The sequence below is a fragment of the Magnolia sinica genome, chromosome 11 (assembly GCF_029962835.1).
Source record: "Magnolia sinica isolate HGM2019 chromosome 11, MsV1, whole genome shotgun sequence".
NCBI classification, from domain to species: domain Eukaryota; kingdom Viridiplantae; phylum Streptophyta; class Magnoliopsida; order Magnoliales; family Magnoliaceae; genus Magnolia; species Magnolia sinica.
This window is the reverse complement of record NC_080583.1, coordinates 17630545-17648911: the sequence shown is the minus strand read 5'-3', so window position 1 is coordinate 17648911 and position 18367 is coordinate 17630545. Positions and strand designations below refer to the sequence as shown.

Genomic DNA, 18367 nt, shown 5'->3' with positions numbered 1-18367 from the left:
TGTGTTATCTATATATATATATATATATATATATATATATATATATATATATATATATATATATATATATATATATATATATATATATATATATATATATATATAAGTTGTCCAACCGAACATTGAAATCATCCAGTTTCTTTAATTAACTTCTCTTTTTATTTATTTATTTCTTTCTTTTTTTCTCAAGATTAATACTACAATCAACTAGTGTATCCGCAGCCTTTACAATCAACTTTCCTTAAGTAAATCTAGGGTGTATCTTGTCTAAGAGAAGAATATACCATTTTTTAAGAGGTTACTTCCATTCAGAAAATATATCACTTTGCCCAGATCTTTTATCTCAAATTAGGCTTTGAGACTGTCTTTAATTTAGCTATCAAATGACTTGATCATCACTGCCTATGGCTATAATACATACTAGTAAAATATAAGAAAATAATCATCTATTTCTACACTCTTCGCTTGATGACCAATGTGTAGCCAGCTCCACTTTGTTCATATCCGATACCTTTTAGAGCTGAACGTAGTTTTTGGAACCAGGTGATTGTTTAAGCCTGTAAATTCGCCGTTTCTTAAAACCACTCAAAATATTGTTAATGTAATACTTGATATCGAGTCGAATCAAGTGAAGATATGGTGTGGCCTTTGAGTCAACCCAACCTAGCTAAAGATGGAGTCGAGTAGGTTTTCAGATTGTTTGAACTATGATTAGATTATTAGAGGAAGGCAAGTAGTAGCATGAAAAGCTTTGATTTAACCACTACTTTCCATAATGGAAACCTTAGGTTTGATGATGTGCCAATGCTCCATCATTGTTTGGCGCATGGTATTAGATGGGATTAGGTGGGATGGTATTCAAAAAATGTAATTATTACATATGACAGAGATCGTCCCTGTTACCATGAGATAACATGGGACAAACATAACGTGGTGTCCACTGTTTAGTTTGTTGGCTATTAAATAGATATTCAACCCATCATTTGAAACTATTGAGAATAACATTTATGTGTTATATCCACACCGTTCACCTGTTTTGCGACATTAATTTATAGCATGGGCCCAAATATGAGGCAGATCTAGAGCTTCTGTGGACCACAATACAGAAAGCAGTGGGAACAATGACCCCACTGTTGAAATCTTCTTAGGGTCCACTGTGGTGTTTATTTGCCATCCAATCTATTCATAAGGTCAAAAAAACTTGGATGAAGGGAAAACACAAATATCAGCTTGACCCAAAACCTACGTGGCCCTAAATAAGTTTTCAATGGTAGGCGTTCAATCCCCGCTGCTTTCTGTGGTGAGGTCCACTTGAGCTTTTAATCTACCTGATTTTCGTGGTGGGACGGTGTGGATATAACCAACACATCATGGTGGGACCTACACAACTTGCTAACATCAACAACCATTTTCAAAATTTGCTGGAAGCAAAGCTACAACGCCCAGAATCCAAGAGGGACAAATGCAATTCTATCTAATAATTCCAACCTTTCTCATTCTCCCCAGACATTAGATGGAATTGGCATGGAACCAAATGCAATTCCATCCCACCTAATCTCATGTGATACCATGGGCCAAACGCCCCCTTAATGGATCCGCTTGAATTTTGTGCCCTGTGATCTTGACCTACCTTTTCAGCAGCTTACAACACATGCGACATATTTACTGCATGCACTAACCTTGTGGGCCATTGAGATGGATGGATGTGAATGTTTTGTTTTATTTATGTTACAGTGGTTGATAGCTCACCCGCAATTCCTATCAAATCCTCTCTACGTTGGTGGTGAATCATATTCTGGCATAACTCTTCCTATCGTCGTTCATGAAATAGCAAATGGTAATTTTCCTTGACTTCAAGCTCATTGAAGACCGTTTATTTTTACACACGCCCACACACCACACACCATATGGTGCTCGAAGCCATGATGCCGGTGTTAAAACTCACGAAATCTACCAATGAGCCGTGAGTAGGAACCATCATCGTCGTTAACATATCCTCACACTCTCCTATTTCAAATGGTTATTCAAATACTTCTTACAACAAATTCTAACTAGCCTGCAACTAAATGAGTTTGACTACATTCTTTCATATACAGTTGTAGGCATCTATAAATTGCAATGCATTTTATATATCCAAGTATGGATCACGTTAGCAATTTCAAGTCTCTATAATTGTAAAACACTCACGGTACTTTTTTATTTTTTATTGGAAGGTCCTATACACAATAGAACCTAACACCACTCCACATGAACCTTTACACATGAATACACGTGCCAATCTGGCATTTGCATGTGACATATGAGTTGTGCATCATGTGTAAAACACCGTGCAGATCATGGACACGGATTGGCTAGTGACCTTGCCACTAGCCAATGGCTAGTGGTTGGTGCTCTGTGGGCCCACCATGATTTATGTGTGTTTCATCCATGCCGAATGTGTTTTTTCATATCATTTTATGGTATGATCCCAAAAATGAGATAAATCCAAATCTCAAGTGGACAACATCATAGGAAACAATGTTGATTGAATGCTCATAGTTAAAAACTTTACAGGGGTGATAGAAGTCTTAGATCAAGCAGATTTTATTTTTTTTCCTTTCATCCTAGTGTGTGTCTGTATGACCTAAACAACAAGTTGGATGTTGAAATAAACATTATATTGGGCCATAGGAGGATTTTAATAGTGGATATTCAATCACTACTGTTTTCCCATGGTGTGGTCCACCTTAGAATTAGATCTTTCTCTCTCGTTTATTATTATTATTATTATTATTTATTTATTTATTTATCAAGTCCTAAAATGATCTGGAAAAATGGATGGGCGGCATACCGTATATAAAATGTTGGAGATTGGGCCACGGAATCAAACAGAAATGAATCTAGGATAATAATCCAAGAGCACCAAGCAAACACAAGAGAGCACAAAGATTCAACGTGGAAAATCCTTTCGAGAAAAAACCACGGCACAAAGCGACAGATTTTTACTATAAAAACAGAAATTACAAAGAGAGAGGACTTACCTGATTTGAAGAATCACGAATCTCACCCTTGCTACACTCTTTGTAAACCCTAGAACCATTTTAAAAACCCTTGGAATACCTTTAGAAAGCTTAGCATACCTTAGAATGGTCCTAGGGACTCCTATTTGTAGCTTAGGAAACCTCACTTTCGCACCTCCCTGAAAGCTCCCTCGAATTTACTCAGTCCGCACACAATCTGCGTAACCCTCGACTAGTCAAGCTTGTCATTCGACTCGTCGAAAATCTCGAAGATTCCAGATATATTGTTGCTGAACTTCGAGCCGAATTTCCTCAAGACTAGTCGAAGATTTCCAGATTTAAAACATCTTTTAACAATATAAAACACATACATCATGGTAAGGCCCATTGAGCACCGACCACTAGCCACCTGACTAGTGGCAGCCTTGCTAGCCAAACCACGTCCATGGATCATGAGGGAGAAGAAATCGGGTTGGTCGAGTGTGAGACTTGGACCTACTAGCCAATAATCTCGATATTTGATTTATATAACATCCAACCTATCCAGAAGGTTTTTCCATCCTGAAGAACAGATGATGAAAAAAATAAGCGAATCCACTGATCATGTGGGTTATACCATAGTAATCAATGGAAAACCGTCAGTTTGATCCAAGTTACACTTGTGGCGAGCCTCACGAGCCGATCTGCCTGATTTTGGCAACAGAGGGTCTTCATTGTGTAGACTACCTTCTGAACAGATTGGATGTCATTCACACATAGTGCATTGATGAGCATGAGCTAGTTCCATGATAACTTCATGAAGCAATATTGACTTCTTTTTTTTTGAGTTGCGTTTGAGACGTCCTTTCATGGTATTACAGGGATTGACGCTGGACAGGAACCAATCCTCAATCTTAAGGTATTTAATTCAATGGAAATTTCTCTACTTCAGGAAATTTCTGCATATGGGAACCATCCAAACCATTGCGTTTGTGCCCCAATCAAGGATATGGATCATGCCCAAAGAACATCCTAAATGGGGCATTGGTAATCAATGGTTGGCATGCAAATAGATGGTTAAGAAGAAATACGCAAACAGTCGACATTCAATGGGAAAAAAGCCAAATATTGGGCAGTTAAGATCTTCCAATTTGGAACAAGTCGTTGATGGGGCCCATCAGACTATGTGATCAACGGATTGGATAATACAAACATGGTCCCACTCAAAAGAACTTCATATGCAATAAATAGCAAAGTTCACTAAACATAGATAGTCCAAAGGTGAGTTTAAAAAGAGTGTGCGACGGGGATTTTAGTTTGTACATGTGAGTCCATGGTTCAGTGATCCAAGACGTCGATATGGTGAGACTCAGCATTAATGACCCATGTGGCACACATACCCAGGACTGGAAGATCCTGGCCATAGGATATTTGTACTTTTATTAGTTGAATGGGAACCATCGATCCATGCTTTTTATTGGTTGGGTTAACACTATCCATAGTTCCTATCTTTTAATGTACGTGTGTGGCCCACCTGAGATAGACATTGGACTAATTTTTGGCCCAGACATTTTCACAATGGCCTCCACCTTCTGTGGTCCATACATTGAACACGTGTGCCATCTTGCGAGATCCAAGCCACTCACCAGCAAGGCAAGAACATGTAAATGCCCTGTCCTAACCTAGCCTCGCTCATGAGGTGGGTCACACTTGCAATATAGAATGGACAGGTATAAAAGACTGACTTACATTCCCTAATTAACGTAGACGTGCTGCCCATTTAATGAATGGGCCAGTCAGATATTCTTGCAACAGCTTCTAAACAATGTTGCGGCTCTTGATTATCACACGTGTTACCTTTATCACATGTGAGAATTTACTCATCAGCCTCTCTCACCCTTTAAATCGAATTGCTGGCAGGGCTATTTGCTCGGAAACCCAATAACGGATAGAGTAATAGATGGTGGCTCATTTGTACCGTACGCACGTGGGATGGGCCTCATATCGGCCGAACTCTACAAGGTGATTCCTTTAGACCCTCTTAAACTCGTTTCAGGTTGATTATTAGACAATTCATCGTTTTACCATCCATGATACAGACGATAGGGTACATCTTCTTTCTCGCTTATATTTAAAGAGGCCTTGGACCCTCATACTCTACATATGGTATGGAGTGGGATAAGAGGAAGGACTTCAAGAAAATACGGTGAATAAATCTTCATATTTCCACGTCATAAGGGGGTCTCTAAATGTATATATAGATATTTAGGGATTCTTTTACACACTTCTTCTCTCTGGTATGTTAGGCATAAGTAACTTATCTTAAATTACTTACTATCTAAATATGCTCTTTAATGAGTTTCTATTTATCCTAACCACTTATAGACCTTTATCATAAGAATTTAACTCTAGAAACTTCCTAGTGTAAATTTGTAATCTTTAGAAACTTTTAACTTTATCTTTTTCTTGTTTATATATATATATATAATGCCCCCGAAAACTTATACAATTGCAAAATTAGGTTTACTTCTCAACACCCCCTTTTAAACCTAATTTTCTTTCATTAACTATCGAAGCATATTTGTTAATTTGTTAATATATTGGCTTTAAGGGGTTTTGTGAAAATGTAAGCAACTTGATTTTCTGATTTGATGAAAATGAGTTCTATCTCCTTGTTCTTCATATGCTCTTGGAGAAAGGAGAATGAGTAATGAAGAATTTGCTATTGACATAGATTTTTCTAGGATCTGTAAGTGTAAAAGTTTATCAATTACATGTGATATGCACCGTCAAGTACAGGTGAACCTCATTGATAGTCCAAGACCCAATAAGACTTGATGACTTGCAGAAATCAAAGTGCGAAGATATGTAAAATGATTGTGCCTTGGTACCTTATCCTCAAAACTAAATATTCCTATCCTCTCCTTGACCCAAAAAATCCAATTGAAGATGTCTCAATAGATAGCGCCAGAGTGTTATTCCCTTGCTAAATCCTTTATCCCAAGTTCTTATTTCTTTCATGTAGTTCATTATTCAATCCTTGTGATTAAGCACATTTATTAAGTATTCAAAGATCGGATTCAAACATGAACTCCAACATTCATTGATGCCTTAACCCTGATCTTTAATAGAAAATCCTTGGTTTTAAAGGGCATTGAATGCTAGTACTTAAGTATCCTAACTTGTAACCTAAAGATCCATCACTTTTAAGTTAGGTTCTCTTACCATTCTCCCTCACCTTGGCACTACAAATGCATGCCTACTTTAAGGTTGTTATTCAAGGGAGATGAAGAAGAAGCTTTCATGACAGAGAAAGCTCTTCAACAAGGCGCATTCATGAAGGGTCATCCGCTTTGAGTAAGAAAGTTATTTACGAGTCTATTTATATGGAAACCAATTCTTATGTAGAGTTGGCTTTTAGAGTTTGATAAATCAAACTCGTTAAGTCCTTCTGTAGACCTCCTATGAGAACATACCTGTGTCATCTTCATGTAGGACATTTTGTTGAGTTTGAGATCCAAACTCACTAAGACCTTGTGTAGGCCATCGATGGATGCGAAACGTGTAGAACTTGTGTAGGTTATAAAGGTTTATGGTAAACTTGATTTAAAACCATTGTAATAATCAAATCTAGTACACTCTAGGAGAGAGTGCGTCAGTCGGGATTGAAGTAGGCATATATCCGAACTACTATACATAGTGTGTAATGAGTTGAATGAATCTTGTATATTGTTGGTTTCATTTTTACTAAATGTTCAAGAATCCACATCCTTAGTATAGCCAACATGTTTCATGAATTACAAACATGATGATTCACTGTATTCATGTTTTAGAATTGAGCTAAATTGGTATATCTATATATCGTGAAATTGATTGTAGTATTGGATGTGGACCTTAGCAATTTAATTTATAAAAAGTTTTAAAATGTCCTATTCACCCCCTATAGGACTTAGGATTACTCTTTAAATCCTATCGTATCAGCTATTGACTTAGATCGTAATTTTAGGATCCTCTTTACGCATTTGAATTTCTTTAGAAAGTTTCTTAGCTAAATGATGCAACCATATATTCACCATCTGGATAGGTTATAAGTTGAAAGTCTTTAGAAGAGGAATAAAGCAAGTCATAACTTATTGTAGTTTTTATGTACTAAAGAATCCTCTTAGCTACCTTAAGGAGGCATTTTTCTGGTGCGGAAGCTACTACTTCTCCAATGAAAAAATACTTACTCAATATACAAATAATGCAAAAAACCTCAATTTTATTTTTGTGCATTTCCGAAGGTAGCCTTTTAATTGTGTCGTGATACTTTGGTTGCTTTGCTAATGCACATATGATTTTATTATGAGACAGCTCATGATGTTCATATATATAGATCTAGTATGTGCCTCTACATATAGCATTGGATAAACCTTATACAATAATTGTCCTAGTTCTACTGTATCTTTTGTTTCATTTCTTTTGAAATAAGCACAAACATGTACTTCTTTCTTTCTCCTACACTAGATCATACACTACCAAAAAAACGATCAACGGCTACGGACTATGTTAGTTTTTGGCTACGGATATAAACCGTAGCTCATATGCTACGGCTCCTATCCGTAGCTAAAAGTCAAAAAACCGTAGCTAAAAGTAACAACCTTCCCACATCCATCCAAGCCCCTCGATGGACTCTACGAGGCCCATTAAAAATTGTATGCTCCATCTAATACGTCTATCCGTTTTGAAAAATAATTTTAGGGCAGGATCCAAAAAATGAAGTAGATCGAATGATCATGTGGACCACACGTTAGGAAATAGTGGAGATTAATACCTATCATTGAAAGTTGGTGTGGTTCAATTGGACAAAAGATTTTGTAGATTTGTGGCAACTTTTCCTATAAAAAAATTTCAAAATTAATGAATGGAGTGGATTTTTCAAATGCATCAATATGGGCCCCCCAAATAGAAAAAAAAATCCGTCCGTCCAGATCCCATCAAACGTGTGAACGTCGAGGGCTGGTTACGGACGGAATAATAGCTACGGCTTTATGGATTTTTAGCTACGACTTTAGACCGTAGTAAATCCATAGCAGGTACAAAATGCGGAAAACCGCGCTCCTTTTTCTTTTCCCCCTCTCTCAATTTTTTTTTATTTCGCTCTCACGTCCGTCCGTTTCTCACTCACTCTCACGTCCGTCCCTTCCTCTCTCACTCTCAATCTCCCACTTCTCTTTTCTCTCTCTCTCGATCTCCGGCACCATTGTTCCTGTCCCTTTCTCTCTCTCTCTGTCTCTCTCGATCTTGATCTCCCGCACCATTGTTTGAAACAGAAAAATCATCATCAGCATTCCTTAGATTGCATCGTCAGAGAGGATTTTGGTATGCGTTCTTCTCTCTCTCTTGATCTCCGGCCCCTTTTCTCTGTCTCTCTTGATCTCCGTCACCTTGATTCATTGCAAATCAAGCCTCATCCCAATTTATTGGATGATGAGGCTTGGATGATGATGAGAAATGCTGCAATAAGTCATTGGACTGTAGTAGTCATCCAACCAATGGCATGAGAAAGGAACTGTTCACTCAAACAAGAAGCATTGGTTGACGGGCTGTAGAAGACAGAGCATGGGGAGTGGTCATGGGATGATCAGAAATCTAATGGTGGGATTTCAAAGTAGGATGGGTTAAAAAATCAAACCTCAATCATAGCAAATGCCATGCAAGGATAGAAAGTTCTTTGTATGATTACCTGTTGCCTGTGGAGCCTTTGTTTCTGAATCTTAATTGCACAGATGGGTTTTCCGAATTTGTTTGCCTATATACACTCATGGGGTGGCACACCAGATCAATGATTTCAATTACTAGAACTCATATGAAGTGTTCTATATAGCATTTATCTTTATTTCAATTTCTAGATCAATGTTTTCAATCACTTGATTTCAATGAATATGAAATTTTTGTGGAGTTGGTTGTTAAAACATGCAGGGGAGTTGGTTGTTAAAATGTCAATGAGATGTGATTTTGTGGAGTAGTATATTTTCAGTTTGATTGTATTCTCTCTCTATCCGTTGATGGAATATACTTTCAGGGTATATTGTTGTTTGATACTCACAACAGACTACTATTTTGTTTGATGATGCTGAAATATTAGTAAAGGGTATTGATGTCAACACCCAACCTGATTGATTTGCTTACCCTCCATTTTCCATTTTGGGCATTCTAAAGAGTACATTTGTGGTAATATTTCAAAACCCAAAATTGAAAATAGGGTGCAGCTAAATCAATTGGAACAGGCGTTAATAACAACTCCCCTGGTTAATCCAATAACCTGCAATTGATTGCTTTCTTTCAACTCAAAAGGAATGCCATAAATTTATAGGAGCCGCATGAATCCCTACTTTTAAGGTGCTGGCCCACTTCAACCACTTATGGTCCCACTACCTCTTGTTGCAATTCCTGCTTTCTTTCATTTCTGGTAATTAAATCACATATATTCAACTCAAAGAACTTTGCTACATCAATATAGTAGTTACACAATTAGAATAGATAGCTTGAACAGGGAACTACCTCTTGTTGCATTTTAGCTAAGTACTTCAAAACTCTTTGGTGTTTTAGTTGATTTCAAATCAAGATCATAGATGCATGTGTTTAGAATTATATTCGTGAATGAGTGAAAAATACTTATTAATTATTTTTTTGGTAAGGTGCAGGTTCAAAAAGGACCCTTTGGTTAATCGGGTTTCGCCTGTAATGGATAGGGAGTGGATAACACTAAGTTTTTCGGACCCATGTTTTATTTTTGGAATGAGAAGTTTTTTAAAGTTTGCGCGAGATCACCTTCCTGGTAGAGAAACCATTTTTTGTCCATGCACCACTTGTAGATGTGCACGTTTACCGATTTCTTATGATGATTTGGAAATACATCTAATGAAAAATGGATTCGATCCAAAATATAGGGTTTGGAACATGCATGGTGAGCATGTATCACCTGAGTGCACTGAACGTGCATCAAGTTCCCAACAATGCCATAGTGTCCCAAACTTAAAAGATGTTCACAACATGATCGTTCAAGAACTCGGTGGTAATAACCTAGATAAAGTTGTCCAGGATGAGCCGAACGTGACCCCTGTAGTCGAAGGCGAATTTAGGGAAAATGAACGTAACGATTTTGAAGCAAATCTACAAGAAGCAATGACTGAGCTATACCCTGGGGCAGAAGATTTCACCGTGCTGACTTTCATTGTACAGCTTTTTAAATTAAAGGTGAACCATGGATGGAGTGAAAAAAGCTTTACAGAGCTCCTTCAACTACTAAAGAAGGTGTTGCCTTCTGGTAATAAGGCCCCAACTAATACCTACCAAGCAAAGAAGATTATTACAAAGTTGGGTCTTGATTATGTGAAGATCCATGCTTGTCCAAATGACTGCATCTTGTACTGGAGAGAGCATGAGATGAAAACTAGTTGTCCAACTTGTAACGCTTCTAGGTTCAAGACAGAAATGGATGATGACAGAAAACAATTTCAAGTACCTGCCAAGGTGTTAAGGTATTTTCCATTAACACCAAGGCTACAAAGAATGTTCAGTGTGCCATGGTTGGCGAAAGAAATGTCCTGGCACTCAACCAAGAAATTGCAACATGAAAAGATGGAGCATCCAGCTGATTCCATTGCATGGAGGAATCTCGATGACAAGTATACGGATTTTTTAGCTGAGTCTCGTAATGTTCGATTGGGTTTGGCTACAGATGGGTTTAACCCATACGGCACTTATAGCGCTTCATATAGTTCATGGCCCGTTATGTGTGTGACGTACAACCTTCCACCTAAGCTTTGTATGAAACCTCAATTTACTATATTGACTTTGCTCATTGAGGGACCGCGACAACCGGGAAAGGATATTGATGTTTACTTACAACCATTGATTGATGAACTTCAAGACTTATGGCAGAAAGGGGTCATGACGTTCGACGCATACCATGAAAGCAATTTCAATATGCGTGCAGTTCTACTCTGGACAATCCATGACTTTCCAGCATATGGCCACGTTTCCAGTTGTAGAACCAAGGGTAAATATGGTTGTCCTGTATGTGGTCCCAACACAGATTCCTTGCGACTCAAGTATGGAAAGAAACATGTTTATATGGGCCATAGACGGTGGTTGCCAATGTTGGACCAGGCTAGAAAGGACACAAGTGCTGGCACTTACAATAAGAAAGTGGAGATACGACGACAACCGATCCGTCTGGATGGGATTGAGGTCGAAAGACAAACTGCGAACCTCAATATGCGGTGGGGGAAGTCTGGGAAGAAGAATAGAAGAGGTATTGATGGAGGCCGACAAGAGCTAATCGATGACGTTGAATCACCATGGTTCTTCAAACGGTCTATATTATTTGATCTGGAGTATTGGAAAGATATTCCCGTGCGCCACAACCTTGATGTTATGCATGTCGAGAAAAATATATGTGAAATCCTTGTCGCTTTGATGTTGAACATGCCCGGCAAAACCAAGGATGATGTTAATGCGCGCAAGGACCTGAAATGGTTGGGAATTAAGAAGCGTCTATGGCTGAAAAAGAGTAATGGCAAGACGATTCAGAAATAAGGTCCTTTCTATCTAAGAAAAGAAGAGAAAAAGCTTTTCATTCAGACTTTACATAATCTGCGTGTTCCTATTGGTTTTAGTGTGAACTGGAAGACCATTGTAACGGAAGATTGCATGAATTTAAAGGGAATGAAGTCTCATTCTTATCATGTGTTGATGCAACATCTACTCCCGGTTCTTATCCAGCATGCATTCAAGGATAGGAAGGTCATTCGTCCTATAATTATAAGCTTTTGCACCTTCTTTAATGCCTTGTGCTCGTCAACCATAGACCTTCAAACGCTCATTACTCTCGAGAGGGGCATGGCTAGGACGTTATGTCAGCTTGAGATTATATGCCCTTCATCGATATTTGTCATGATGATGCATCTTACCATCCACTTGGCCTACGAGGCTCGCATATGTGGTCCTGTATACTATCGATGGATGTATCCATTCGAAAGGTACGCTATGAACTTAGTAAGAGTAAATAGGTGAAACGTCTAAAGATGCATGTATATGTAATATATCATTATTTTTGTCAGGTTCATAAAGACATTCAAGGCTTATGTCTGTAACAAGACGCGGCCTGAGGGTTGCATTGCAGAACAATACATCCAAAAGGAGACAGTTATATATTGCAACCAATACAGAGGAAAACATAAAACAAGCCTCTTGGAAAAGCTGGAAAAACGTTTTGATGGAGTCATTCCAAAACCACAAAAGTTACAAGAAATTATTGACGATGATTCTAATGATGACAATGTTGGTCCAGTAGGTTCGAGTCAAAGTGTTATCCTAATGGGTATCGAATATGAACAAGCTCGTACTTGGGTCATGAAGAGTCATCCCATCTATGATGCGTGGGAAGGGTATGTACTTTTAGCTCATATATATCTTCTTTACTTTATGCAATTTCAATATAACATTGGTATCGAATAACCCACAGGAAGTACAAAGATTTCTTGCAACGATGCTACAGGAGGACTAACAAGGTGCCTAGCGAGGATGAATTCATACCTTGGTTGAAGAGACAAACAGAGTTCAACGAATCTAACGAAGAAGAATTCAAAGATATAGTGAGAGGACCTCTAGCTTTTGCTACGCAATACAATAAGTATTGTATTAATGGTTTCCTTTTTGTCACTAAGGAATATGAGGAGAATAAAACGAACCAAAATAGTGGGGTTATGACAGAGGGTATGACCACTTTCCGATCTAGTGCTAAGGATATAAATACAGTGGATGAAAATCAACCTTACTATGGAGTCCTTCATAGAATTATCCAATTGGAGTACCGTACAGGGTATAAGCCCATCCTATTTAAGTGTGATTGGGTGAAGGTGACACATCATGGTGTTGCTGTTGATGTTGAAGCGAATCTGAGATTAGTAAATTTATCTAGTCTTTATAGTTCAGACAAAGTGGGTGACGAGCCGTTCATTCTCGCGGAGCATGCCGTACAAGTTTTCTACTCCAAAGATCATAAAAATCCTGAATGGCACGTGGTCTTGGAGGTTCCAAAAAAGATTTTTGTCAAAGAGGAGACATGCCTTCTATCAGAACGATTGAAGGCTGTAACTGATGCCGATGCAGGACCTGATCTCACCACCTTAGCAAATGCCGATGAGTTGATATTCAATGAACCTGAAGAAGTCAGTGTTGTAGTTGAGAAAACAAAGAAAAGAAAGCGATCAAGGAGAATCTATTGAATTCTTTGTATTTTTAATCCATGTAACAAAATGATATATATCGAAGGAAATATAATGAAGGTATGGATAATATATTGAATTGTTTGTGCTTTATCTGTTATCTAAATTGTTTCTTAACTATTAGGGTTTTTTTTTCTATTAGCATATAAATAAGCACATGGACTCACAGCCAGAGGCATTGGTTGCAAATGCAAGCAACACCAAAGGTAACAAGATAGTTCTCATTAATTAGATATATAGATTTCATTTTTCTTATATATTGGCGGTAATCAACGATGTTTATATATAATTATTATTCTTTTTTATGTAGATGTGCCAGCTTCTTCTTCATCTAGAAAGAGAGGCCCTACTAAGGGTGCTTCTTTACATGTGCAACCTGATAGGAAAAAAGTCCTTAAGACAAATGAATTCGGGCAACCGAATGAGGACAGTCCCAATCACAAAGACTTTGCATCGCATATCGGTGTCCTAGCCCGTGCTCATATCCCGATCATATACGAGGACTTTCGCCAGGTGCCTTGTGCACACATTCAAAAGGTTATAGAAACATTGTCACTGTTTTATGAGTTTGAGGGTCAAAGTTGGGATGCAGGTGTTTGGTACATAACACAACGTATCAATGAAACATAGAGAAATTATAAGAAAAGGTTGACTAAACAATATATAAAAAACAACGATCCTATAATTGTTAGAGATAGTCCTGCCCCCCCAGGTGTCCCTATGGAGGATTGGAGGACCTTTGTGGATCAACACAACACCGAGCAATTCAAGAGAGTAAGTGTAAGGAATAAAGTCAATCGGGCAAAGCTAAAAGGACCTGCGTGTCTTGGGAGGCGCAGCATGGCTGTTACTCACCATCAGATGGTATGTATATAAAGATAGGTATTATAGTTTAAAATTAAATTTAATTTTGATCCAATTAACTCTATTAATGATGTGTATTTGAACGATATGTTATGTGCCAAAGGCGATGGAGAGGAATCTTACCTCTGATGCCGAGATAGGTAGAGGTGATGTCTACTTAAGAGCCCATACGAGCAAGGACAAAGTCGTCCAGTATCCTGACCTTGTTGTAAGTGCACCCCTCTTACCACTAACTAGTACCATTATGAAATGTCATTATATAACTTTAAATTATTTTACGTTTATTTGTATTAATTTTGTCACAGCAAAAACTAGATGAGCTTTATAGTAGCAATCCTGCTTCTAAGATGACCGGCGTTGACGATGCCCTTACACAGGTACTAATAAAGTTTTAAAATTACTTGAGTTTTACGGTAATTATGAATTTCCTAATAACTTGATTTGCAATATTTTACAGTTGGTTGGTTCTGATAGTAGAGGACGAATGCGTGGTCTGGGTTGCTCGATAAGCAAAACAGGACTGAAGAAGTCAACCCCTGCCCGTTCAAAGCTACATAATATGGCAAAAGAAAGAGAAGGCCTAGCGCAGGAGATATTAGAGATAAAGAAATCATTGATTGATATAAAGTCCTGGGTGGGTATGCATCAAGAGGCACAATCTGGTCAAAACCTCCCATCACCACCAGTGGCTAAATCTACTCAGGGATCATCGGTATGCAATTATAATTTCGCTAATGTAATAAGCTTGCAATTATATTATAAATGCTAATAATACTAACGCCATTTTATGTGTACATGTAGCCGGATACGATATATATTGGTAAGAAATGCGAGTTGCTTGGTTGGGGCTTACGTGGTGTTGTTGCTCGTGGTCAAGTACACGAAGTTAGTCCAAATGCAATTGTCCATTGTGAGCCATTAGCAGAGGGAGCTTTTGTTGTTATCCTAACTGAGATTATACACCCTGATGCTCCTTTGTGGAAAGAAGATGGATTCGCATCTACACTTGGAGAGGCCGGTCCGGGATCACTTGTGCAATGGGGGAAGCAATCAATGAGATTCTTATAATTTGAACAAATATAGTACTATATAATTGAACATATAGTAATTTGGCTTAAGTGGGTTTTGGTTGGGGCTTACATGATGCTGTTTTTTGGCTTAAGTCGTTACTCTATATGATGTTTGGCCTAAGTAGTTACTCTACATGATGTTTGGCTTGTTTTTTTTTTTTCGTACTCTATAGTTCATCGATATTTATAGTCTGCTTGAATTTTGCACTATATATTTGAATATATTTATAGTCTTAGGCTCCATTTGGTCATTACATTGGTGTTTATGAATGTAAATTTATCTCAAACCAAATGGAGCTTAAGCCCTTTTTTAACTCCGCCAATGCAACTCCTTGCATTGCCGGTCCCAAGCCCGGGTAAAGGAGGAGGGGGAAGGGCTTCAAGGTGAGTTTTATCATTATTTTTTTTTCATTTTTTGAAGCTGTTATAGCTTTTGAGTTTATTTTTGCTTGCAGGCTGGCAGATTTGCTCGCATATGTTGGCATATGGCCTTACAATTCTTAGAGGTACGCATGGAACTTAACAGGATCATTGGCCTATAAGTTCATTCATGTTGTATCTTATGATTTTACATTCAGTGGATTATGATGTTTATGGAGACACTCTGTTTTTGAAAATTCTGTTTGGTCATTTTAATGATTTTGAGAAATTGAAACCCGTGTAAATAGAATAAATATGAAATCTAATTGCAAGGACAATTGAGAACTCCCTAACTAAAATTTTCTTATTTCAGGCACTTGTTGTCCTCATGCATGATATGGGTCCAAACTGGGAGCTGATAAGTGATGCTATCAACAGTACCCTGCAGTTCAAGGTGAAGTTGTATTTGGATCTTTTTCTTTGGTTATACTAGGAGCACAGTAACTTATAGTTATCTAAGGGAGCTGGAGCATTTTCTGAGTATGGAGCACAGTAATTTCATATTATTTACGAATTACTGGAATATGAAGGACAGCTTATTAAATGTGTTGACATGCTTGGCCGTATTGAAAATGATACTATTTAAAGTTAGAAAATGAGTTTCCAATGGTGGAAATCTAAGGAGCAAATTGTATGCTGAATATTTGCTGCTAGAAGTGCAGTATGAAGACATTATTACAGTATTTTTAATGTTTGTTTAAAGTCACAAGCCTCACATTTATTTTAATGTCTGTAACTTGCAGAATGAAGGTCTCAAACACCAAGTGTTTGAGTGTTCCTTGGCTGACCTTCAGGCTGATGAGGATCAGTCCTACAGGATTTTACAACCGACAAATTAAGATCGCTAGTCCGTAAGTGGCAAACCTTGATCAAGGCGCATGTACCAAGTCATGTATGAGCTGCGCATCTATTCTCTTGAGAAGGCAACGTAAGGCTAAACCTCTCACTTGCCTATACACTAAAATCATCTCAATATTATCACTTACATGTTCAAATCACCTCAATGTTCTCTCCATGATATTTTTCTATTCTTTTTGGATCTATAGCTTTGGGTCGGTGCTTGCATCAAGGGCAATCAGAGCAGCTCACTGTTTGACTTCCATTCAGGTTAGATGCTTTTTGAAGATTGCTGTGAAATGTTGCTGTGTGCCATTATATTTATCAGTTCCCTTTATTTGCAGCCCACAATCTTGAACAGATATTCCCATCACTTCTCACTCTTGTTTACCAGTTGTGGAACCTCTTAATCTCTATTATGTGCATTGTTCTGTTCCTGCACACCTCTAAAAAAATTGTACTATAACTGCACATGTATTCAATACACATTGTGCATGTGCACACACACATGTACACCTAAACTGCACAGTCACCCATGTCTGTTAGTTTATCATCCTTTTTAGCTAGAAGTTACCCTCCTTCAATGATGCCTGCATTGACAACAAGCTCATGTATTCGGACAATTAAGCCATAATTTTTTGAACATCATCTAGGGCATTGTGGTTTGTGGGGGTCATGTTCAGCTCAATTGGCTAGACCAAAAATTACAAAATAAAAATGAAGCATCTAAGAGAGAGTTTGGACAGGTAGAATGAAACATAATTCATCGTCTTCTTGTCATTCTGATCCTTTGTTGAGGCTATCGGTCAGTGCAAATAGTCTTCTTATTCCTCGTTGTTTTACCCAGAATCCTCACCTTGTCATCCCTTGTCACTGTTTACAAAAACCCTTCTATTAGAGGATATTAAAAAGGTCCATCTCTATTCTTCTGCCTTGAAACTCTGAATCATGAAGATTTCGATGGTCTTATGGCTTGTTTTTGGTGTTTGAAGAACATGAAACAGAAACACTTGGCTTCTGGGATCCTTTATCTTTCAGTCTAAAAACACCCTTAACCCTTCTGTATTCTTTGAATCTGGTTTTTTTTTTTTTTTTTTTTTTAATATCTTGACAAAAAGAGAATACCGATTCTCTGAAGTTAACCACTGACCTGTCAGTTCTTCTTCTTCTCCTTCTTGGAAAGGGACGATGAGAGATTATCCCATATCCTTCTATACATAGGTAAAAACCAAAAAATGGAGATTCCTTGAGGCCCAAAATCCAAAATGTCTTGCACATTTCATCCCTTGAAATTCTATGGAATGTGTAGCTACCTGATTGAGAACTTGTCACTAATGATGGCTTATATATATTTGCAGCAAAACGAATCTGTCACTAATGATGGCTTTCAGGTTAGACAGAAGTGTCTATGGCCCTCAGACCTAAGAATATATTTTTATACGTGTGGCAGGCCCGTGAGATTTATTTATTTTTTGCTAGTTACGTTGTTTGTCGAAGATCCTGAAATTTGATATGGTTACAGGAATTTGCAACCCCAAACAAATCACTGTTCCAAAATTGAAAGCCTATGAAGGTAAGTTGTGTACACATCCCTTTTGTACACAGCTATTTACTGGTTAGCTTTGTATCCCTGCTAGGTCTAAAAATGAAAGTATTGGCTATGTGCTGTAGGTACGATCTGCTACACTCGACACATGGCTTCCAGAACAGGTTGCATTTATTCAAAGTAAGCATGCAGAACACTTCTCAGCCTTCTTTATGAGCTTTTTAATTGTCGCAAATCTGCCTACCAATGAGGATAGCTTCTTAGCCTTCTTTATATTGATTTTAATATTGGTCTTACTCTTTTGGTTGTATGCAGCAATGGGAAATGAGAAGTCATAGATCAGATTACGTTCTTGAATTTCTCTATTTTGAAGTTTTG

At 37.9% G+C, this 18367-nt stretch overlaps 1 protein-coding gene and 1 long non-coding RNA gene across 11 annotated transcripts in view; both read left to right on the top strand.

The window, feature by feature from the left end:
- Nucleotides 1–18367, top strand: part of LOC131218887 (serine carboxypeptidase-like 17) — a 114144-nt gene that overhangs the window by 56252 nt on the left and 39525 nt on the right. For 5 of the 10 annotated variants that reach the window (XR_009157893.1, XM_058213762.1, XM_058213760.1 and 2 more), the window contains exons 5-8: nucleotides 1735–1837; nucleotides 3860–3897; nucleotides 4546–4641; nucleotides 4899–5000. The exons of 1 other annotated variant lie outside the window; for it this stretch is intronic. Coding sequence is in view for 8 of the 9 variants with exons in the window: in XM_058213762.1 (XP_058069745.1) it covers nucleotides 1735–1837; nucleotides 3860–3897; nucleotides 4546–4641; nucleotides 4899–5000 (339 nt within the window). In the remaining variant the exon portion in view is untranslated. The remainder of the gene's footprint in view (nucleotides 1–1734; nucleotides 1838–3859; nucleotides 3898–4545; nucleotides 4642–4898; nucleotides 5001–18367) is intronic. 4 more of the 10 variants (XM_058213765.1, XM_058213761.1, XM_058213763.1 and 1 more) reach the window with 3 other exon arrangements.
- Nucleotides 14225–14749, top strand: LOC131218889 (uncharacterized). The gene is made up of 3 exons (XR_009157894.1): nucleotides 14225–14324; nucleotides 14422–14493; nucleotides 14574–14749. It is a non-coding gene; the product is annotated as an uncharacterized LOC131218889 (long non-coding RNA).